This window comes from Cyprinodon tularosa, unplaced genomic scaffold (assembly GCF_016077235.1).
Source record: "Cyprinodon tularosa strain WSP-4 unplaced genomic scaffold, ASM1607723v1 ctg10, whole genome shotgun sequence".
Classification (NCBI taxonomy): domain Eukaryota; kingdom Metazoa; phylum Chordata; class Actinopteri; order Cyprinodontiformes; family Cyprinodontidae; genus Cyprinodon; species Cyprinodon tularosa.
In genome coordinates, this window is record NW_024037782.1 from 3,543,543 (window position 1) to 3,565,777 (window position 22,235).

At 34.6% G+C, this 22,235-nt stretch overlaps 1 protein-coding gene across 3 annotated transcripts in view; it reads left to right on the forward strand.

The window, feature by feature from the left end:
* LOC119796177 (cadherin-22) overlaps positions 1 to 22,235 on the forward strand; it is a 226,656-nt gene that overhangs the window by 182,984 nt on the left and 21,437 nt on the right. For all 3 annotated transcript variants that reach the window (XM_038304725.1, XM_038304645.1, XM_038304799.1), the window contains 2 exons: positions 2,910 to 3,031; positions 20,493 to 20,610. In XM_038304725.1, the coding sequence (XP_038160653.1) occupies positions 2,910 to 3,031; positions 20,493 to 20,610 (240 nt within the window). The remainder of the gene's footprint in view (positions 1 to 2,909; positions 3,032 to 20,492; positions 20,611 to 22,235) is intronic.

The window sequence follows — 22,235 nt, forward strand, 5'->3', positions numbered from 1 at the left end:
TGTGTTCATTTTCAGTCATCTCGTCGTCCATACTACTATGCTAACGCCACCGCCACCAAGCTGCAATGATTTGCCGCGAATGAATACCGCCGAATCTGTCGATTCATCTTGTAGTGGTGCGTCAAATGCAACGTAGATTCCCATTCAATTAGATTGAATTTGGTATTGAAGACGTGAAAAATAATAACGGTAACTCCATTGAAATGATTCAAAATTAAAGTAATGAGCCAATTTTTTAAAATGTAAGGAGTAGAAAGTACAGATATTTGTGTAAAAATGTAAGGAGTAGAAGTAAAAAGTCGCCATAAAAATAAGTAGTAAAGTAAAGTAAAAATATCAGAAAAATCTACTTGAGTACAGTAACGAAGTATTTGTACTTTGTTACTTCCCATCTCTGATAGGTGCAGATAATAAACAGGAAAATAAATATTTGGCACAGAAGCTCAGAAAGAATTTATTTTTGTTGTACTGAAATAAGTCAGTAAAAATAGTGTAATGATGTGAGGCTTACACCGTTAGTTAAACCTTATATTATTCATTGTCTGAAGTCTAAGGTGAGGCAGGTTGTTAGAGCTTGAGAACTTTTTTCCAATATATTGAAGCTAATTGGTCTATTCAACTTATTGAAGTATAAAGCCTAGCTTTATCTCCTGACACCATTATTTTTTACTCTTTTTTTCATAATTTTTTTTATTATTGCAATGGGGGCCAAAATATATTTGATGCATTTGACTGCCTATCAATGATAACTCAATTTAAATGCTTCACATAAATTAATTTTAGCTGCAGAAATTTGTGTGGAATATTTCAACCCATGGGTAAGCTGTTGCTGCATTCTCTGTGGGGTGCCACTCCAGTGTGTTAACTGTGAGTTGTTAGCTGTGTATGGAGATTTATTCCTGGTGTGTGTATTGTAATTAACCTGGATAGCCAAACCAGTGCTGCAAGCAAACAGATTGTTCATTAAACTTGCTTATAATGTTCCCTGGCCTCCCTTTTTTTTTTAAACGTGCCTTACATAGGCACACACAACAGAGAAAGAAACTCATACTGTGGCCCTCAGGCTCCCACTCAGTGTTTTGTGAGCATGACAGAAACTATACCAAACATTATTTCATTAAGGTGAACAATGAACACAAAAGGCTAACTTGATATATATATATATATATATATATATATATATATATATATATATATATATATATATATATATATATATATATATATATATGAAATTCTTGGAGCTTTGCTTCAAACCTGTAATATCTGTTTCATTTAGTTCATATTGGTAAGAGAACTAAAAATACGAAGCAATGTGCATCATTTTTTCATTTTTCTATGGTCTTCTTACCTGCATTCAGGCTATTAAACAGGTACAGGAGTCACATTATCAGATGGCAAGGACCCAGTTATAAAAAGGGTTACTTTAGTACCATTTTTTTCCAATCACCAGTGCCAGGAAATGTTATTCAGGTTGGAGTTTGATGGACTATTGGCTAAGCACTTTGGCACGCTAAACTGGCTGCTTGCTTCCTTGTGGAAAATTGAGCCTATTTGTGTGTTACGTATCTCACTGATACTGCATTTTAGAAAGTTATTTGTAAACATCCCTGCCAATGCAGTTTTATGCCTTATATGTAGCACATAAGGCATAGCATGTCTTCTAAAAAAAAGAAGTAAACATGTCAGTATCATTTTAGCAGCTGCAATCTTCTATAAATTCTGGCTTGAGCACAGCTCATGCTGCTAAATTACAGTTAAATGTTCACTTTGTGTTCTGGCAGAATTTTAGGCCACATAATTACCACAACGCCAGCAGATTATTGCCTTTGATTGTGTAAAAAAATGTGTTAGGTTTCAATTACGTATGTAAAGTGCTAATAAGAATTCATATGCATACAGTTTTATTGGCTGTAAAAAAACACTGTTTTTGATGGCTGATAAATGTATGTAACCTCTTAAAGTAATTTTAAGAAATACTGTTATATATCTTGTATCAGGACTTTTAATTTAAGTTATTGTTCTTAGGCTCCAATTATTTTAATCATATTTTTCTTACAAGGTAACAATACTATATTGTTAAGCACATCTACAATGATATTAAAAAAATTTATTGTGTGAACCAGTCAGTCCATCTTTAAAATGTCTTTTGGAAATAAAGACTTTTAATAATAGCTCACATTCTGATAAAGTATTAAAAGTATTCAATTATTCTGATGTGATTGTTTATTCTTAAATGGATTTACATTACATTTTTCATAAAAAAAATGTAATCATAAAATAATAAAGGCTTGAAAACAGTCTAGACAATGTGGTTCACTAATGAACTTAAGTACTTTCTGATGTGAACCTTATGATGATATTCTAATCATTTATATATGATTGTATATTGGTCAGTTTTAGTTGTCATAAACCATTATGATATGACTTTCTTATGAATATTTAATTGAAAAGGAATGGACAAATATAGGACATATCTGGCTCAAATTTCTTGCAAAAATGGATGAACAAAGGTCTATTAATGCATGATAGAGATATGATAGGAAGAAATAATGTTTGCTGTATATTTTTATATTATAATGACCCCTCTATTAATCATTTATGAAATCAACTATGAAAAAAAATTAAAAGTACTATTTTTATAAATTGTTTTATAAAAGGCTATAGAAAAACAGTGAACCGTTCCATTTTAAATTCTCATTTCCCTACTTAATCAAACATGAAAAAACAGATAACAAGCAATTTCCTTTTCTTTTTCCATATTAATTTAGTAATTCATAAAGATATATATCAACTATATATATCCAAATTATAGGAGTTCAAGATTCTAGTCTTAAAAAGTGTCTTGGGATGTAATTTTATGTGAACTGGTTTAATACAAAATCCTGTTTTGTTTTGCTCCTCAACAGATAACCACACAATGGTTTCCTTCTCCACCATCAGTATTAGGATCCTGGATGTAAATGATAATCCTCCTGAGCTTGCTACACCATATGAAGCCTCTATATGTGAAGATGCGAAACCAGGACAGGTATGTTTATTATTGATTTATTTATTTCCCATATTAAAATTTCATTCACACAATGTGAAAAGAAGATGCCAGGTAGTTGCTCTGAAAAGTTTACCAACTTTGGTCAAATGACAGATTTTTGTGACCTAAACAATAACACTGATATGTTTCAAACTTTTTCCAGTTCTTCATTGACATAAATAATTGGAGACTTATCCAAAGAACAAACAACAATGGTTTGATGTTGCTTAATTTTGCAGACACTTTAACTACTTTGCTAAAATACTATTTATCTAAAACATATATCGTTGTTAAGAGTCTATCAGCATCTCACATTTCTTTAAAACACACATTTATTGAAATCGGGTTAAACAATTTGGTTCTGTTATTCACGAATAAGCTTTTAGAATATTTAAGGATACATGCTGTAAAATTGTGGATAGAAGTTAGAAATGATTTCTCATTATCATTATTTGTTTTATAAAAAAGGTGTCATTGCCTGGAAATCTGACATTTTGTGGGCTTTAGTAAAAAACTGCCTTAAAATCTAGGCTGTTCATGTAGTTTGGTATTTATTATAAAAGTTGTTCAAACCAGAAAGTGTGCTCTTCATAAAGCTTGCAAAAGTTCATCTTAGGCAGCTGGACATTAAGTTTTCTAGAAGACATTTCACCTCTCATCCGAGAGGCTTCTTCAGTTCTAACAAGTGATGGGGAGCACTGAGATTAATATACTCAGTGGTTAAAGCTGAAGAAGCTGTTGTATGTTGGATGAGAGGCGAAACGTCTTCTATAAAACTTTACGCATCTAGTTGCCTAAAGAGAACTTTTTTAAGCTTGACCTAAGGTCACCTTGCTATCACTACTCTTTTCCAGCAAAGGTGGCAATTCCAAAATTCAAAGACTCGTCTGTGTGTTGCTGCATGTCTGATGTTTTACTAAACAATGGTAAACAAGCACAAGTCAAATTCTCAAACATATTCTTGCAATGTACGTAATGAAAGGGTATCGAAAAGTGGTCAGAATCATTTCCATTTTGTTTGTTTTTTTCTTCAAAAAAGATTTAAAATGAACTTAAAGACAATTTCAAAAGGACTGTAAAATACCAGGTTTTACTAATTTAAAGTCAAACTAACTTGTTTGTCACAAGGGGCACAAGACCTGTAACTTCCAGGTCTTGCACCCTGTTAAGGCCATTTGTCGCATAAGAAAAAGTGTGATCTAATGTTTTAAAGGTATTGTTAATTGCTTTGATTAATATTTTAATATATTTAATTGTTCTCTGCATGATTAAGTATTGCATTTTTTTTCATTGTCAGTAACATTAATACACTGAAGTGTTAGCCACACGTTTGAATGTATACGGTAGTGCTTGTAGACAATTTTGTCTTTTAAAGCATTTTCATAATTTGAATAAATCTTCTCTCCATTACAGAAAACAAAACTCTTAAAAAATTATTCTGAATGCCTTTTTATGAAACATAAAATGAGCTTGAGCCAATCAAATCTCAGCATTTATAGGCATTTGCTGTTTAAAAAATGTTCTCTAAAATAATATTCAACTGAATATGACATTATTGCACTGCAAATGACTGCTTTTGCTAGGGAAATATTAAAAAAAAAATACATACCTTTTGGTCAATAAAAAGCCTTTTATTAAATGAAATGGCATTTATATGTTTATTTTCTAAAATTTAAAATAGTGAAAAATTACAGGCTCCATAAAAGTACAAAATTGCAGACAAATCAAGTTCCCTGAGTAATTTTTATGTTCTCTTTTACCATGCACCAATCAAGCTGTAGGAGCTGTCTTGTAAATCAAGACAAAAGGTGTTGTTGCTTTCCAATCATATAAAGGTCCAGGTCTTTCAGTTAATAACGATAAAAAAATGGACAAAGTAATTAGAGGGTTTTATTCACCTTACACCACCAAAAGGCCCTGGGCAGCATTAGACCCAATTATCATGAGCAGAGCAAAGGAATAATTAAAAGAGCAAGACTTTAAAGCAGGCCCCCCATGCTGGAAGCTGCATTTACATGTGTAATGAGGCTCAGGCCTCTCCTCCCATTGATCCATATGCTCTTAGCCACTTATAGCCCCCTTGTGCTGCTGCCATACTGCCAGTCTGAGCCTGTCTGGTCTGATCTCTCCCACTCCCAGCTCCTTTCCTATCTGCAAAAGCCCACATTAACCTTCAGCTCCTAATCACAACGAGATGATTAGTCTTCCAGCTAAAAACAGAATAACAATCTTCCTTCTTTTGCTCTCATTAGGGAGAATGGATGTAACATGATTCATTATGAACCAACAGTGAACTGTAAACTATTCCATAAATTAATCTATATCTAAAAGCGAACTAATCCTTTAATCTATATTCTAATTTTGCTATTTTTATTTTTTATTTTTTGTTAATATAAAAACAACACTTTCAGTAACTTGGTTAGGAATGAGGATGATATTTGTTGGTGTTTTATTCAAATGTGAACAGATTTTTTTTTTTATATACCTTTCAATTGCCCCCATATTCAGAGGTCAACACAGCAAGTTTATATGAACTTCTAATGGATGTTTTTTTTTTTTTTTTTACGTCAGATGCTGTTCCACATGTAAACAGGTTTCAAAATCGTATCTCCCCATTACAGTTAGACACTAACCCATCATCATGGGGATTGACAATAATGCATCCACAAATTAAGTCAAAGTGTTGGGAGACCCTTGAAATTCACGGTTATGTTTTGTTTTTTGTTCTTTTTTTTTACATCTTCAACACTTTAAAGAAGCAGGTTTAAGAAACTTTGATTCAAATCCTCAACTCTAAATTGATCTAGCATAAGTCAGTTTTCGATTTCGCAACGGCTGCTCTGAATTTGTTCAATCAGCTCCATGTAGATCCACTCAGAGTTGTAAACATGCCTTACAACTATGAAAAGCCATTATCAATCGAGCCCCGATTTGACAAGTCACCATGATGAAAGGCAACAGGAAGTGCCTATTTTACCCCATTAAAATTAGAGATATTTTCCCATATAACTAATTGAAAACACCAGGTTGATTGGCAAGTGGGAATTTCCTGCTCTAGCTGTGTCATGGCCTGATCTCAAAACAAAATAACACCCACAAAAGACAACAGTCACAACCTAGATCAATATGCATAACAGCTACTCTAAAAAATCTAACTAAATAGGCCACACGGAGAAAATGTTAAATAATGCAACAATAAAAAAAAGGCCATAGAACCAAATTACTCTGATGTATTTCACTTTGTATATTGTACTGAAAATATATATAAAAAATATATATATATATATTCTAACTTACTGTTAATAGTTAAATAAATATGTTGTGACATTGTTTGTAATTATCCTGTAAAATAAGCACAGAACATATACAAAGCAAGTAAAAAAAAATCCCATCTGCTGCATAATGTATAGTATTGGATTTGTTATTATTTATGGTGTGCTTGTGGGATACCTAGTTTCTAGCTATCTAGCTATCTAATCAAGCTAATCTATCTAATCTATCTATTCTATCTATTCCTACTTGAATCAATTAATCGGACTCTGTTACCTATAATTAATATATCAGAGTTCAAGAGTTGCATTGAAATTAGGGATTTTTTTTCTTATATACTCTTGTTCATATTTGATATTTACAGTTGGCAAAGTTGCAATTGTTTATTCCGCAAAACAGGCAGCCTTAGGATATGCATATCAGATTTAGCTTTTGTAAAATATTTTTTTTTTTTTTTTTTTCAGTTCCTTTGTATTTTGCTAACCAATTTGAAAACCTTGAAAAAACAGCAACTCATAGAACTGGTGTAATTACGTCACATTTACTTTTTACTGAAATTAGCTGAGGCTAGTTTCCTTCCTTCTAAGCCGAACGCATTTCCCTCCTGACTCAAAGAATGTCCATTTCCCACTGTATCTAAGTTAAGAACAGGTTAATGTTTTTTCTTTCAGTGCCAAACAGTTTCAGAATAATTACAGCATGCAGGCCACCTGGCATTGTCTAAATGGATTGACATTAATTGCCCAGCTTAAGACTGAAAACCTTCTGCATGAAGGCGGAACATTTGTTGTTTGTTTCATGGTCTCATTGCTAATTGCTTGAAATACAGTTGTAGCAGTAATTCAAAGTGCAAGGCTGACATACAGACTGTGTTTTTGCTAATGATAGGTAAACAGTAATTATTTTTACATAAAAAGTTCAACTTGGCAGAGACTAGAACAGACCAAAAATGTACCATCTATATATGCATTTTATTTGTTTATGTCATCTTGAATTTTAATATCTGTCTCTGCAGAGACCTGCTTTAGCATAATAAAGGCTTGTTTGAGCAAGTATACCATAGACGCAGCCTTTGCTGTCACACTCTTGATATATCAGATCAAACTTCAGTTTACCTACTAAAGAGGGTTTTTCCATTGTGCCCTGTTTTGTGCTGTGTTATCTCCCAAAGTGTTGGATTTCTGCCTCAGCTCCTGCTTTTAGTGGAACCACAGAGAAAATCTGATTTACCTAAACCTTTTAACTGCGGTTGTGTTTGATCCTATTTGAGGGCTGGCAACACAATCATTTTTGTGTTTAGATGAAAAATACCCAAGGAAAGAGAGAGAGGTTGGGTTTGAACAAAATAACAACTAAATGACATGGGTTAAACATGTTTTTATTAGGAACTGTGCCCAACCTGGGGCTTTAGAACATGAGGAGAATATATTACTTAGTGGTAGTATTATTTTCTTTTTTTAGCAAGAACAGTTGTTGGTGTTAGGAAAATAAGACAGCTTCCCACCAGAAAATAATGACACAATGCCCAAGTAGTTTCAACTTTAAATGATAATAAAAAAAAAAGGTAATAATCTCTGCTCTTTATTTACTGGCCATCAACAATTCAAATGACAATGTGAATGGGTTGACTAGCAAATATCAGATTTTTATCTTTGTATGTCTCTTTTTCTTGTATAATTTTTGATGCAGGTCAGATTAGTTCTTGTAGCTATTATTTGTTTTGGTGGCAAGGGGTGCAAAAGCTGTGTAAATAAATTATTTTGCATAATATTGTAAAGGTCCTGCAAAAAAAACAAAAAACAAAAAAAACCTAGTAAACTCAGAACACAAAAATAAGACTAGCAAAGAGAAAAATGAGGAGGCCGCTAAACATACAAAACATAGGAACAAAAAACAGCACAAAAAGCTGTCAGGTAAGGAAACAATCAAAGAACTGAGAGCAGCAAAGTGAAAACATTCTGCAAACACAAAATCTGGTCAAAATACATAAATGATGCTAACACATAAAACACGTAGAAAGGGAAAAATTTGCAATGACAACTTCAGTTTAAGAAAAGCTGCAAACTAGCACTGCATAAGTACTGTACTGTTGCCAACCAATGAATGTTGCTATTGGCTGTCTTAAAAGTCGCTAGATGATCTCATTACTTAATTTGCATATTTAGCAATGCTTTGATCCAGCTGTAGTAGAAAGGAATATTAACATCAGCAAGACAGAAACTAAAATTTAACTCTAGAAAATAATTTAAGGTTTTCAATGGCTGTTTGAATACTCTTTTCAGCATATTCTACCTGAACTAAAACAACATAAGCTGGTGAAGATTCTCAGTCATCCAGGTCATAGTCATTCCAAAAAAGTTAAAATAAAAAGTTAAAAAAACAAATCACTGGACTTTGTTTCAAACTTGGAAAACAAAGTCCAGTGGTTTGTTGTTTAACTTTTTAAAGTTAAACAACAAACAACATAGGTCCCTCCCTCCTCCAAACAACATGTAGTTTTAAACTACATAATTCATCTTATGATATCAAATTCAACTTGAGGACAGTTAGCAGAGGAACACACACTGGATAAGACTGTGCATGAATTATTTCCAGGAAAGGATCAATTGTTTTACAATAGTTTAGAAGAAAAACTGTTAAATACTATATTTACATCCTGCTTTTTAATCCAGGGGGGATTAGCAAAAGCTTCGCACATTGTGTCATTTTTAATGGGGAAACAGAGAGGGGAATTCATTTTCTCTATCTGACCTCAATTAGTGCTACTCAGTCTGACTGCTTGGCAGTGCTTTAGAGGAGCTTGCAGCAGCCCTCAATGCTTGCTGAGGACAGTAAATTCTGAACAATCTGTTTTCCCAAGTTGTCACTAAAGTCTCTAACAACACATAAAAAAGCAGAGGTGGGAGATATGGAGCCATCAAGCCGTCTTTATGTCATGTATTTGTTCTGCCCAGCCACTGAACTAGGTGAGTCAAATCTGTACAATTGAATTCACAGTGCACTTCTCCATCCTGTGGTAAAACCTCCTCTCTCTGACTTCGGGCACAGTGCACCGCGTATTATGACTGTCTCACAGTCCTCTGGTGGAGGGAGGGACCTATCACTCAGTTACAAAATAAAGTAAACTCAGAGCGATTGGTGCATTTTAAATTATTGCCAACGTCTCCCACAACTTAAAATAGTTGCTCGCTTTATCGTTCATAGTTGTTTTTTTTGTTTTGTTTTTTTAAGTCGTAGAGGTGTTTGAAAAGTTGATAAATAATTCGGCAAATCCACTAAGTTGTCAACAGTTTGCATAGTTACCCTAGCCCAAGGGTCTTCAATGGTATATATACAGATGGAGCGGGGGTTCCCGCTCCATCTTTATATATATTGTATGAATTTGTTATATCAAACTGGCCCTATAGTCACTCTATTACATATGGAGTAATATAGAAAGTAATTTCACCCTGTGATTATTACAGTATTTTTAATTCTGATTCCTCATTGATAGTACAAGTGTTGTGAATGAAACGGTGCCCAGTGTCCCTGAATGTGTGCATTAATGACTGAAAGATATCTTCTGCCTCCATTTACCTGTTTACTACAGTGTGTTGAATTCACGTTAATGTGTATTTAAAGACATTTCATTTAGTGGAAAAAAATGCAGGGGGGAATATGAAAAAAGGCTAATCAACCAAACCTTTTGTGACCCCCATGCAGTACCTCCGTGGACCACTTAGGGGTCACGGACCCCCTGTTGAAGACCTCTGCTCTAGACGGCTTGGGGAAGATCATAGACATAGACATTAATACAGCTGAATAACTATGAATATGATTCTTAGCAAAAACACAAATAGGATGGCATTCAAAAACATTTTGAAAACAAGAGCCAAGTTTACATTATGCCCTTTGCATTATGCCCTTTAAAGGTCTTAAAGGTCTGGCCTAAATGAGCTTATTATCACCATCGTATTTATTGATAGATTTCACGAATATACAATAAAAAGAACTAAATTACTGACTGTTTAGAATATTTTACCTGGAGCAAGCAAAAGGCTTTATTTCTAATGAAATTACTCTATTCTTAGAATTTTTTTTAGCAAATGTCTGTCAAAAGCTGAACTGAAGAACTAGTAACCATATAGGTATACTTTTTTCTTTGTAACTAATAGAACACTTTGGTCTATAGTTCAAGTCCATCTGAAATCAAAGGCAAACTGTTACCACGTGAGGAAGTAAACCTGTGCTTATATCATTTAGCAAAGAGCTTCTTGATTATGTTTAAAGTATGCAAAAGTACACTTCTATAGTTTTTTTCCATCTTCGAAGATAAGAGAATACTATGACAAACCCATTCTCGATCTTCTGGCATTTGCTTGACAAATGCAGAGAGACAAATATCATATAGTGCCATGAACATATAAAAGGGCTGTTTGGACTAAGCATGGCCCTAGGTAACAGTGGCCTGTCAACTTTACCGTGTCATCTCAGAGCTGATGAATTGGGTCACTGCGACAGATCACCTCAGTTTAGCCACACCACTGCCACCCTCAAACCCCAGGGAGGCACAGCTAAATGTTAAGCCTGAGACACACACAATGCTGATGTACATCTAATGCAATGTTTGCTCACGGACAAGAGATGAAAACACAAAAACAGATACATTAAGCATATATAGTAAATGTACCTCAAATCAGACTACAAATAACTCCAAGACATATGGAGACTCTGTTAATCATATGTTTTAGTAATCAAATGCCAACCTCTTTATTTATATGTGTATATATATATATATATATATATATATATATATATATATATATATATATATATATATATATATATATATATATATATATATATATGTATCCGGGTGCAGCACATTTGTGTCCCTGCCTTGGAAGAGTTTGCCCTTCCTGATTTTATAAGGAGACTAAAAGCATGAACACCCACATCGCTCCTCATAAGCACGAAATGTTCTCATTTGCATAGCATTGGAAATATCATATTTCCAAACTACCCATAGCAGTACTTATATATGCAAAAGGTGTTTGATTTCCTTGCCATAATGTATAAGACAGTTATAGTTGATGATAGTGCTGCTTTAATTATAAGTTTAACAGTTGCCTTTGTCAGCGACAAGGGAGGTTATATAATTTTGGTGTCATAGACTCAACTACATTACTGTTGGTTTTTTTTCCAGGATCTGTGTTTCTGTCTGTTATGAAAACTGGGCTAAAATGCCATGTTGCCAAGTTAATTTTTTCCATCTGACGTGTTTCTCTTTTATGTACTGTTGATCTTTAAAATAATCTATACAGCTGATAGATTTAGACTGAAAAATTACTATCACTCACTCTATTAGTCACTCTATTAGGGGAATGGAATGCACATCCAAAAGTGTATCTATAATCTGTATTATTCTCAATTAAAATAAAATAAAAAAAATAAAATAAAAAAAACATGCAGTTGGAAAGTATTTATACTTCTCTCAATAAACATTTTTTAACAGGCATTATAGTTAAGGGTTGCCTTTTTTTGAAGTTTACATATGCCTTTTGATAATTTACCTTTGACAATGTTCTTCAAGTCCTTTTAGTTGCAATGTCTTTGCGCCACTTCAGATTCAGTCTGATTCAGGTTAAAATATTATTTGTGTCAGGAGAAATACTTTATGTTGGTAAAATTATATGTTTATAAGTCTCTTTGACTATTTGACACAGGTTTGAGCATTTTTTAACATTCTGTTAATAATTATAAATATCATTAACATCCTTAAAATCACTTTGTAATAAAGTATTTGCTAACTAATTTTCTAAAAGGATTCAAAAATTTGTACATACAGTTCAGACACACACACAATATGAGATGATACAGTGAACACAGCAATCTGATGTAGCTTAAAATTTTTGCAAGAAAGAACCATACTACAACATACCATGTACTGTAATGGAATAAAAACCAGCCGATGAGGATGTAGCAGTATATATTCAGAAAATTCTCAAGAAACAGGGCATTTTAACTCTGTAAAACAGCTCAGATGCAGAGATGGACAGGCAGAAACTCTTGTAAACATACCTTCTGTATGACATATTCATAACAGACTTGCAAAAGTCTTAGCATCACATACAACACCTACGATGCATCTCAATGTATGAGGATGTCAGTCATATTGTTAGTACAAATGTTAAGCGACTGTTAATCTCTTAACTAAAAACAAGGCTTAGAAACGTAATTTGGACATTGGCTACCACCACATTTGTTCCTACTGCTGTCAATCTTCTATGTAGCCCAGAGCCATGGAAAAAAATAAAACAAAACAGGAAACAGCACTGTTAAATTTTCTGAAGGGCACAATAAGGATTTTCAATCCTCTACAAAATGGAAAGATCCAGCTTTCAGTCATTAGGCCCTCCAGCATATTTTTTTCATGTTTATTTATTTCTTCAGGTATTCATTATGTTTCTGGATTACCGATTTCAACTGTGGATGAGAAAGGCACCTCCTTCTTAAAACCTTCACCTTTGAGACAAGTCTAGTGTAAATGGGCTCAACTTTTAGGAAAATCTCCCCTTATAGCTTTCAAAGACGCAAGAGATTTAAGGGGTCAAGAAAGAGTATGGCTAGATAGAAATCTAATTAGGTGTTTTTTGCTAGAGGGAGCTTCGCTTGGCACTCGATAAACACCCACACAGTCACTTTCTTTTGCACTCCTTTTTCTCTGTCTCAGCACTCAGTATTCATATACCCTGAAAGTCCCCCGCAGAGGGCAGCGAAGATCATGGTTCTCTTACAATCTCTCCATTGGTATCCTTAATCAGATAATCATGTTTTTGCTCAAATTTATTTCTCTTTGGTCATTATTGTTTTCCCTTAAAATCAATAACTACCAATGACAGAGCTTTAAAGACTGTTTTGAATGGATCAGTCCTTGTACTGTGTATTTCACAGCCCACTCAACTGAATTTTTTAGACATCTTTGTGGGTGACTTGATGTATGTTTTATTCTGCTTTATGTTTTTGGCTGTTTTGCTGTTTGATTTCACATGCAAACAAAGTTTTAGGGGACTTTCATATACCTGAAAGGTGCCAAAGACTAATTTACTTGACAAAATATAGCTGTTGTCCTTTTTAAAATATACAATTTTTTCCATTTCTTTTCATGTTAAGGTTTAAGTTTGTTTTTTTAATCCATTAACTTTATTTTATAATTTATTAATAAATAGTTTTACAGTTTGCGGTATGTGACAGCAGAGGAATATATGGTGCTTTGATGATATCTATCAAAGAAGGCAAATGTCCTTGCTCTGGTAAGCAAGGATATTTACCAACATGTATCAAGCATGCACACTGTGGAGAAATGGTTTAATGGTCATTTACATGATGGCCTAATGCCAGAAATCCAGTTCTAGGTCTCAGACCATGTAAGCAGTGATGTATTTAAGTGTTGACTTTAAGTCAAGATACTGTAGCGGAGGGAAATTAAGCCATCAGAGATTTTATATTCATTCAAGTGCAAAAAGGACATTTGGAAGAGTACTCTTTCAGGAAATATGTTTGTGTCATATTTAGTTAATCATGTTACTTTAAATTAAATGAAGAAAAACATTGCTTCTAAAATAAGATATTGCTAAAATAAGTTATTATAGATGATGTGAATTAAGAGGGAGACATCTCTATAGGTTGGCTGTTGTATTTCTAAAATGTGTATGTGTGTTTTAGTGAGATTAATTTCTGACCATGTGGCTGAAAATTTAATATTTTCTTATTAGATCATGATCAGAGTTCAAGTCTGTTCTTGGCATGACTTATGATTAATTTTGCACAAATGCAAGGTTTTTCTGAATCAACTGATTTATTTTTTGGAGTGATCATGGATTTTGTGAACCGTTCCACCCCTAATGTATCATAGTTTTTGATAAATGAGTGAGAACAGGACTCCAATAAAATAGTTGCTCAAACATATTGATGTTTATGATGCTCTTGTAATCATTAAAGTAGTAGCAAATACTTTCATTGTCAGCCATGGCCATGATTGACTATGAAATTATTTGGGTAATTTTATTCTTAATATTTCCTTCTAAGGTTGTTTGTTTTTTCGTAATTCAAACAAGTTTTTGAGAAGTACACCTGTTTAATGTTTTACATCATCCCTCTACAGGAACCCCTTTAAATGTTGAAAACAAAGTGTAATTAATCTTGATTCTGCATTCATGCCCCCTCAATTTATTGTCTCTACTCCTAACATAATCAGGGACTGCCAGCTGGAGAAAAATCAAAATTATCTAGGTTCTCTCTCATTAAGGGGCAGGAATCTGGTTCAAAACAGCACCTGTTGAAGTAACACTCCACAAATGCATGACATATTATTTTGCAGAGTAGATTATTTTCATGGGGTATTCACTTCAGTCTTTACTAGTCTAACAAAATATGAAATCAGTAGTATTGATAGTGAGTAAAGACAAAAACTTTAGCCTAAAATGTTTTGAGTGGTGGTGTTTGATTAGATAAGGGGAGACTTTTTTCCTTATTTAGGAATAATGGCTGATGTGAATATACATGCAGTGTCATGATGGGTCTCTGTGATCAAACCCACATGCAGAACACCACAAGAAGCAGAGTAAAAGTTTAACAGTTTATTAAAGGAGAAGTTCGGTTTTTTACACTTTAAGCCCATTTTCTATAGTGTCCAGGATGAAATCGAATGATCGACACCAAAAGTTTGACAATTGCTCCTGTCTCTGCTTTTTGGCTCATTTAGAATCCCCCCCTGGCTGCTTCATAATGGCTTCCATTGTGCATGTCGGATAATGTCCTTAAAACAACCTTAAACGTTCTTTTTTTTAAATATGCTACTCACCGTGTCGTCAGCGCTGTTCAATGACGTTCCAAAAAAAGTTTCGTGAAGAAAAAACGTTCCTGTAGTGTTTTATTTAGCATTTTGTAAATCCCATTGAGTTCTGTAGGAATAGTCAATATTCCGCTGCCACCGGAAACGGAAATGGGGCCTGTTTACACAGTTCTAGTCTTTTCGCTTCACTCTGTGTACTCCGACGTCGAGAATCAAGAATCCACCTTTCGTATTCCATTTTCAGAGTTTTTTAAAGTGTTTAACAGAGACGTTAGCACCTCGACGTCGGAGTACACAGAGTGAAGCGAAAAGACTACAACTGTGTAAACAGGCCCCATTTCCGTTTCCGGTGGCAGGGGAATATTGACTATTCCAACAGAACTCAATGGGATTTACAAAATGCTAAATAAAACACTACAGGAACGTTTTTTCTTTACGAAACTTTTTTTGGAACGTCATTGAACAGCGCTGACGACACGGTGAGTAGCATATTTTAAAAAAAGAACGTTTAAGGTTGTTTTAAGGACATTATCCGACATGCACTATGGCAGCCATTATGAAGCAGCCAGGGATTGATTCTAAATGAGCCAAAAAGCAGAGACAGGAGCAATTGTCAAACTTTTGGTGTCGATCATTCGATTTCATCCTGGACACTACAGAAAATGGGCTAAAAGTGTAAAAAACCGAACTTCTCCTTTAAGATGAGCACACACAGGGTAAAGATTGCACTGGTTCTGGTACTGGTCCGGGACTTGGTTTCACAGAGAAATCTGCAGAGAGGGATTGTTTGGTTAGCCAGGTAGCAGCGATGTCTTGACAGAGTTTAGATTCTGATTTGTACCTGATGAGGTTCAGACTGATCGGTGGAGAGAGGGAACCGGTTGGGTCCAGAGACTGTGGATTCAGCAGAGAGCTCAGCAGCGGCAGAGCTTAGCTTCAGGCTAGAGAGGTTCAGACCTTGAGTTATTCTCCTAGTTCTCTCCTGAGAACTAGGTGGGAAATTCAGACTGAGGATCTTCAGGTTTGGCTTCTCTGGGCAGGCAGGCAGGTTTTCAAACATGAGCTCCTCCAGAGCTACAGACTTCAGTCGGGTTTTTCCTATGAGCAGAGAGCAGAGAAGACGGAGACTGGTTAGGATCAGGTTGCTCTCTAGAGCAGACAGAGATTGTAAATTCAGGCTGAGGCTCAGGTTCCGCTAACCAAAACTGGTCAACACTCTGGCACTGAAGACAGGTCTGGTCGCTGCTTATGTAGCTGGTCTCCTGATGGGCTGATGATCCTCAGGTGTGCAGGAGGCTCCAGCTCAGGAGACCCATAGCGCTCTCTGCTGGAGACAGGTGGCAGATCTCCAGATCCCAACATGCAGGTCATGACCGAACCTTAGCTGTTGACTGGAGTATTTGTTGAAAATGGCTTGAGAGCTCATTATACTGTGTGTTACTACATTTTTTCAAGCATGACTTTATTGAACCAGTTGAAATACATGCATTCAAGATAGAAAAGTCTGTGAGAGCAATAACATAGACTGTCAGGGAACGCTGGGAGAGGATGAGGTAGCCCTGACATGATCATAAAACACATTAAAGCGTTCAATCCCATGACATTACACTTGCAAATTTGAATGGAAATCTTAGTGATTTCAACAAGTAGATAATTGCTGTAAAATGTAACATCAATAAACAATAAGAGCAGTAAGTCATCATTGGATGATCTACTGATTGAAGCCTCTCACTATTATAGAAAATCAATGTTTCATGCCCAAAAACCTGTAATTGACTTTTTTAATGTCAGAAAAATTTTAAGAAAAACTAACTTAATCTAAAGCGATTCTCTATTTGAGAACAATTAATCATTCTATGAAAAAAAATACTTTCTTTTCAGTGGCAATTAAAGTGTCAAATATAAAATTAACCATTACTTCTGTAAATGTAGAGGAAAAAGTGTTAGTATAGCTAAAGAGTTGTAAAATCAAAACAGGAAAAATAAACCGATTGCAAAATTAGAATAAACATTGCAGTACTAAAAATGGGAAGTAACATTTTAAATATTTCAATAGCATTGGGCAGCACTGGCTTGCCACATGGCCATTCAGGAAAAGTCAGTTTGGCTGTCCAGTCCAAGACTGTCAAAAAGTAATGGTAATTGCCTCTTAACAGCCTTGGATAAGTAAACAATTACATTTAATTAACACTGTTTTGTTCTGCTTTTAAAAGGACTGTACCTTTGTAAAAATATCAGAGTTACAGCTTGTAGCAAAGCAATTTTTCTCTGGGAACCTTTTTTTTTTTTTTTTTTTTTTTGGTGAGACCAGGAAAGATATTATTCCTGTGGAAAAAACAACTTTAAACAAGACAGTGGTCAATAGTGAATCTTAATCTTCTCTTGTTTTGTGTCTTTAGTAAAGCGATTTTTTTTAATACAATACAACAATACAAATATGAGTCAAAAGTTGAATCTAACCATCAGAATTAATTCAAACTAATAGGGTTTACAGTTCTGAAATACATCAGTGAGGACGGACATAGTGACCTGTAGGCTGGGAGCAGGGTGTCTGGGTGCATTAGCACCGGTGACGGTGTTGTCATAGGGTGGAGTGGGCATTGTTGCCTTGGGTGGTGGTCCTAGCTCAGATTGGAGAGAAATGTCAGAGTAGGAATGCAGCTGTTAACAACAACTGAGATAGATATGGGTCATGGATTGCTGGGCCCTTTTGCTTGAAATATTGTCGCTCTGTGCTGGTTTGTAGTTCCAGGGGGCTAGGGGTGAAAAAGGAAAATATGAGAAAAAAAACAACATTAAAGCAGTTTCGTTTTACGTACTGACTTTCTCCAGAAACTCACACATTCAAATAAGCAATGCATGCGTGACAAAAAGAAGATGAAATAAATCAATTCATTCAATATGTCTGTTATCTCAGACAATCAGTCAACAGGTATCCCCCCCCCCCCGATTTTAGATTCTCTGAACAAAACACTAAATGTGTTTTAAAGAAGTATGCATTTTTAGTATTCAACTATATGTTAAAGGTACATGCACATGCACAACCCTGTACACACTCACAAACGCGTGCAAGAACATGCACGAGCCCATCTCACCTTGTGAATTGCAATATTTCCACAATGTCAGACTCACCACCAGTACGTGAAAATAGGGACAAGCATGTAGGACGGTCTAACATAAACATATAACCAAAACGATTGACTTTTAGGAGGACCCCTTATTTTGATGATCCATCCAGAAAAAGAACATCCTCCACTATACCTTTAAGGACCAAGTAGATTCATTTTTGGCCCAAAACAATAAGAAGAATATCTCACAAATAGTTGAATGGTTTATTGAATCTCCAAAAAAAAAAAAAGAAAATTCACTGTTTAATAATTCAGGGTTGATCAGTCCAAGCATTTTATATTAGGTTTTCCTAGAAGGATTATGAATTGCAGTCCATATCTATTTAAAGAACTGTAAAATGTCAACATTAGCATTGTTGGTAGTCAACAGTTAGTTGGAGAATTTAGGCTTATTGTTAAAAAAATGGTAAGCAACTGTGTTAACACACATGCTGTTTAAAAAGAAAAGTTTAATTGATTTTATTCTTATGAACTGGCTTTTTTTCATTGTCTCTGTAGTCAGTGGAACATGCTTACACCATCCTCAACAACAGAACAAAACCCCCATAGAAACTGAATAGTTGTAGTAGATAAGAGGACACTGGCAGTTATTTTACGTATTACTCAGAAGGAAAGTCAAATTATTGGAAATAATAAACTCAACAAAAAAAAAAGACCAACAAAAATCAATCAATAAATAAATTACGAGATTAAAGTCATGATAAAATAAATTTGGAAGATTATTGGTCTTTTCAGAGAAACATCTTCCAGAAAAAAACAGATTTGAACAATATCTGACCAATGCAGCCGAACTACAAAGTATCTGAGCTCCTTTTTTGAACCATAATATTCAAATAATCTGACGCTGCTGGCCTAAAAGGTTTCACACTTCCTTACTTGTAAAATGACTACGAAAGAATAACTACAAAAACTTCTCAACAGTCCTTAATTCAAAGCAGAGGATCACAGCACAAGAGCTCTTATTACATAATATTGACTTTACTCTTGTAAGATTACAGCTTTAATCACGTAAAATATGATATTAATCTGGCAATATTATGTCTTTAGTCTTATACTGTTAACACTTTAACCTCATAATATTACAACTTACTGTAATCTTTTGATATTAAGACATTACTCTTGTGATATTAAGACTTAAATCTCATGATATTAGAACTTTAATCTTGTAATATTAAGACTTTTTCTCCTAATATTCTGAATTTACTCTCATAATGTTAGGACGTTATAATGTTATGTCTAATGTCTTATTCTCTTAATATAAGGACTTTATTCTCATAATTCTACTTTATTCTCATACAGTAGTACATCCCCCAACTATATTACAATCAGATAAATACAGGATATATCACACTATAAAAAAAGATTAAGCGCACAATCTACAGCAATATAACAGGTCACCCTCTTTAACCTCTCAAAACCCACCCGATCGCCGGGGACCGTTTTTATAGCGTTTATAACTAATAACTCAGAATGCATGAAAATTACAATGCTAAAATTTTTACCAATATCAAATCAAGTCTTCTTTTTTATTTCTTTTTTTTTATAAAAAAAAGTAAATAAATAAATAAATCCAGTCTTCAATTGTTCATACTCCATTCGTCCATAAGGGTCCACAGATTAAAAGAAATCCATAATATTCATAATAAAAATATTCCATGGTGAGCAACCAATAAATTGAGGGAAATAAAATGTATCAACTTGCGGTTTGATTTTGTAGAGTCACAATTTAAGATGAGATATCCAAGAAAGCGCTATGTTGTAAATGCCTCCAGGTTCTGTTTCATGTGTGTTCAGCTCATATTAGAGGTATTAAAAATTAAATTTTTGCATTTTTTTTCTGTTTTGTATCTCCATCAGGACCTTTCATCTTCTCAAAGCAGCTATTCTCATCCCACCAACTTTGTGTCCTTTTCTATTCACAGCCGAATTTCATGATACCTTTATAATACCAACACTATGACATTTTTTATAATGCTGTGTCAACTCACAGGCAAAAGAAGTTTTAATCTCCTTGTGACTGTGGCCCTTTGAACTCGTGTTTCACAGAAACCTTTTTAGTCTGATGCATCTCACTCTACCTCATTCCCTCCCTGGTGAAAAAAGGCATGTGAAATGCAAAGAGATTTCAAATGCATTGCTTTGTTCTCATTGAACAGATGTAAGTAGAAAATCTAACCTTTCTTTTTCCCCCCCGTTATTTCTGTTTTCCACTTGGTTTCTATTCCATTAGTTAATTCACACCATCAGTGTGGTGGATAGAGATGAACCACCATCTGGACATCGCTTTTTCTTCACGCTACCATCTGAAGCTGCCAGTAGTCGTCATTTCACTCTCTGGGATGTCAAAGGTAAGATGGACGGTAAAATATTTTTTTTAAAAACACTGTAGCTATAGTCATGAGATCCCATGCCACTAATTGTCAAATTCTCTAAGATAAAAAGTGTAACATGTTTGGTGTTAGTGGAACTTTCCAAGATATGTGCTGGGCAACCTTTTCATGTCATTTAGTCTTGTGTGGTCCTGTAAGCTTTCTATTTGCCTTGTGTCATGCCCAATGTTCTTTCATAATGACTGCGTGAAAGGTTTCTCTACAGATCACTGGGGGGCCAAGTTTTCCCAAGAGAGTATGCACTAGAAAATCCCCTAGCATGCACAAGCTGGTTTGTTTACCTGGCAATTCAAAGTTTTTTCTTTGCATTTCTCCCAAAGTGGATGCATTTCACTTTACCATGTCTCTTTTCCTAAGACACTCATGACAAACTGCTGCATAGGTCTGACCGTGACAGACCAGGGGTCTTCCCTGGTATACAGGCAGAGTTGCAGAGAATTGCAAGGGGCCTACCAGACCCATTCATTTCAACCGGATGTAATTGCTATGACTTCATATGGTCTGTTTTCTCCATGGGACCAGATGCTATATAGGCTACAGTGTCTTAGCCTTTATTTCTATCCTTCCTCTTCTTTCTGTTTCATCAAGATTTGAGTGGATTTCAAGAAACAACAATATCTGGCTATGGCTCCAAATTTGCCTAAATGCAATTGAAAACTCTCTTACGTCCCTTGCATCATTTAACAGAACACTTTATCAATAGTTCTAACACTCTTCATTCCTTAAACTAAGGGATTTGCTATTAGTTCAGATTTTTTGAAATCTGCTAGACTTCAGAATCCAGCATCAAGTTTACATGGGCACAGTCGTGTTCTAAAACTACAAATATTTAGGCCAGTAGCTTACTGTGATTGCATACAAAGGTCTTTTGTTGAAATTATCACTCTGTTCACTGTATTTTATTTCTGTGTTGTGCAATTTATTTGTGCTTTATTTGTTAGTGAATAAAGTGCTTTTGTGATTAGAGGTATAAGATTTTTCATGTGTTAAATGAGTAAATAAATTACAAAAAAATTGGAGCTGGCCAATGCTTCAACACTGTCAATTGAGAGAAATGGGTAAAGAAAAGGTAAAAGTCAAGTATCAAGTGTTTAAAAAAAAGAAAAGAAAAATGATGCCAAGAGAAATAAAACCCACGTAGCACATAAAAAACAGTATGAACATTGGTCTTCACTGGAGCGGTGGCAAAAGCTGCAGAAGACTTCAGATTTCGCAGCCAACTTGATGTAGTTGACAGTGAGCTGAGTACACAGGCTTGCTAATACTGATAACATAAATACTCATTCAATTTGGGCCCTTTAATTCCAGTGGTGGAAAACTTTATATGATATTTAAACAATACGATATTAACCATCGTTTCGCTTTGAATTGTATCTATTATTAATCAAGCATTCAAAATCACCTGAACTTATCAATAGACTGAAATGTTGACCATTCTATTTTAGATTTCCTAAAATCTTTTAAATTGTCTTGTAGTTTTACACAAGCAAAATTCTATGAAGCTTCATTAGAAGCCAACAATCAGTAACAGAGTTCTCAAAGTGTATAAAAAAATTCTATTTCTACTCTCTTCCAAGTAGCAT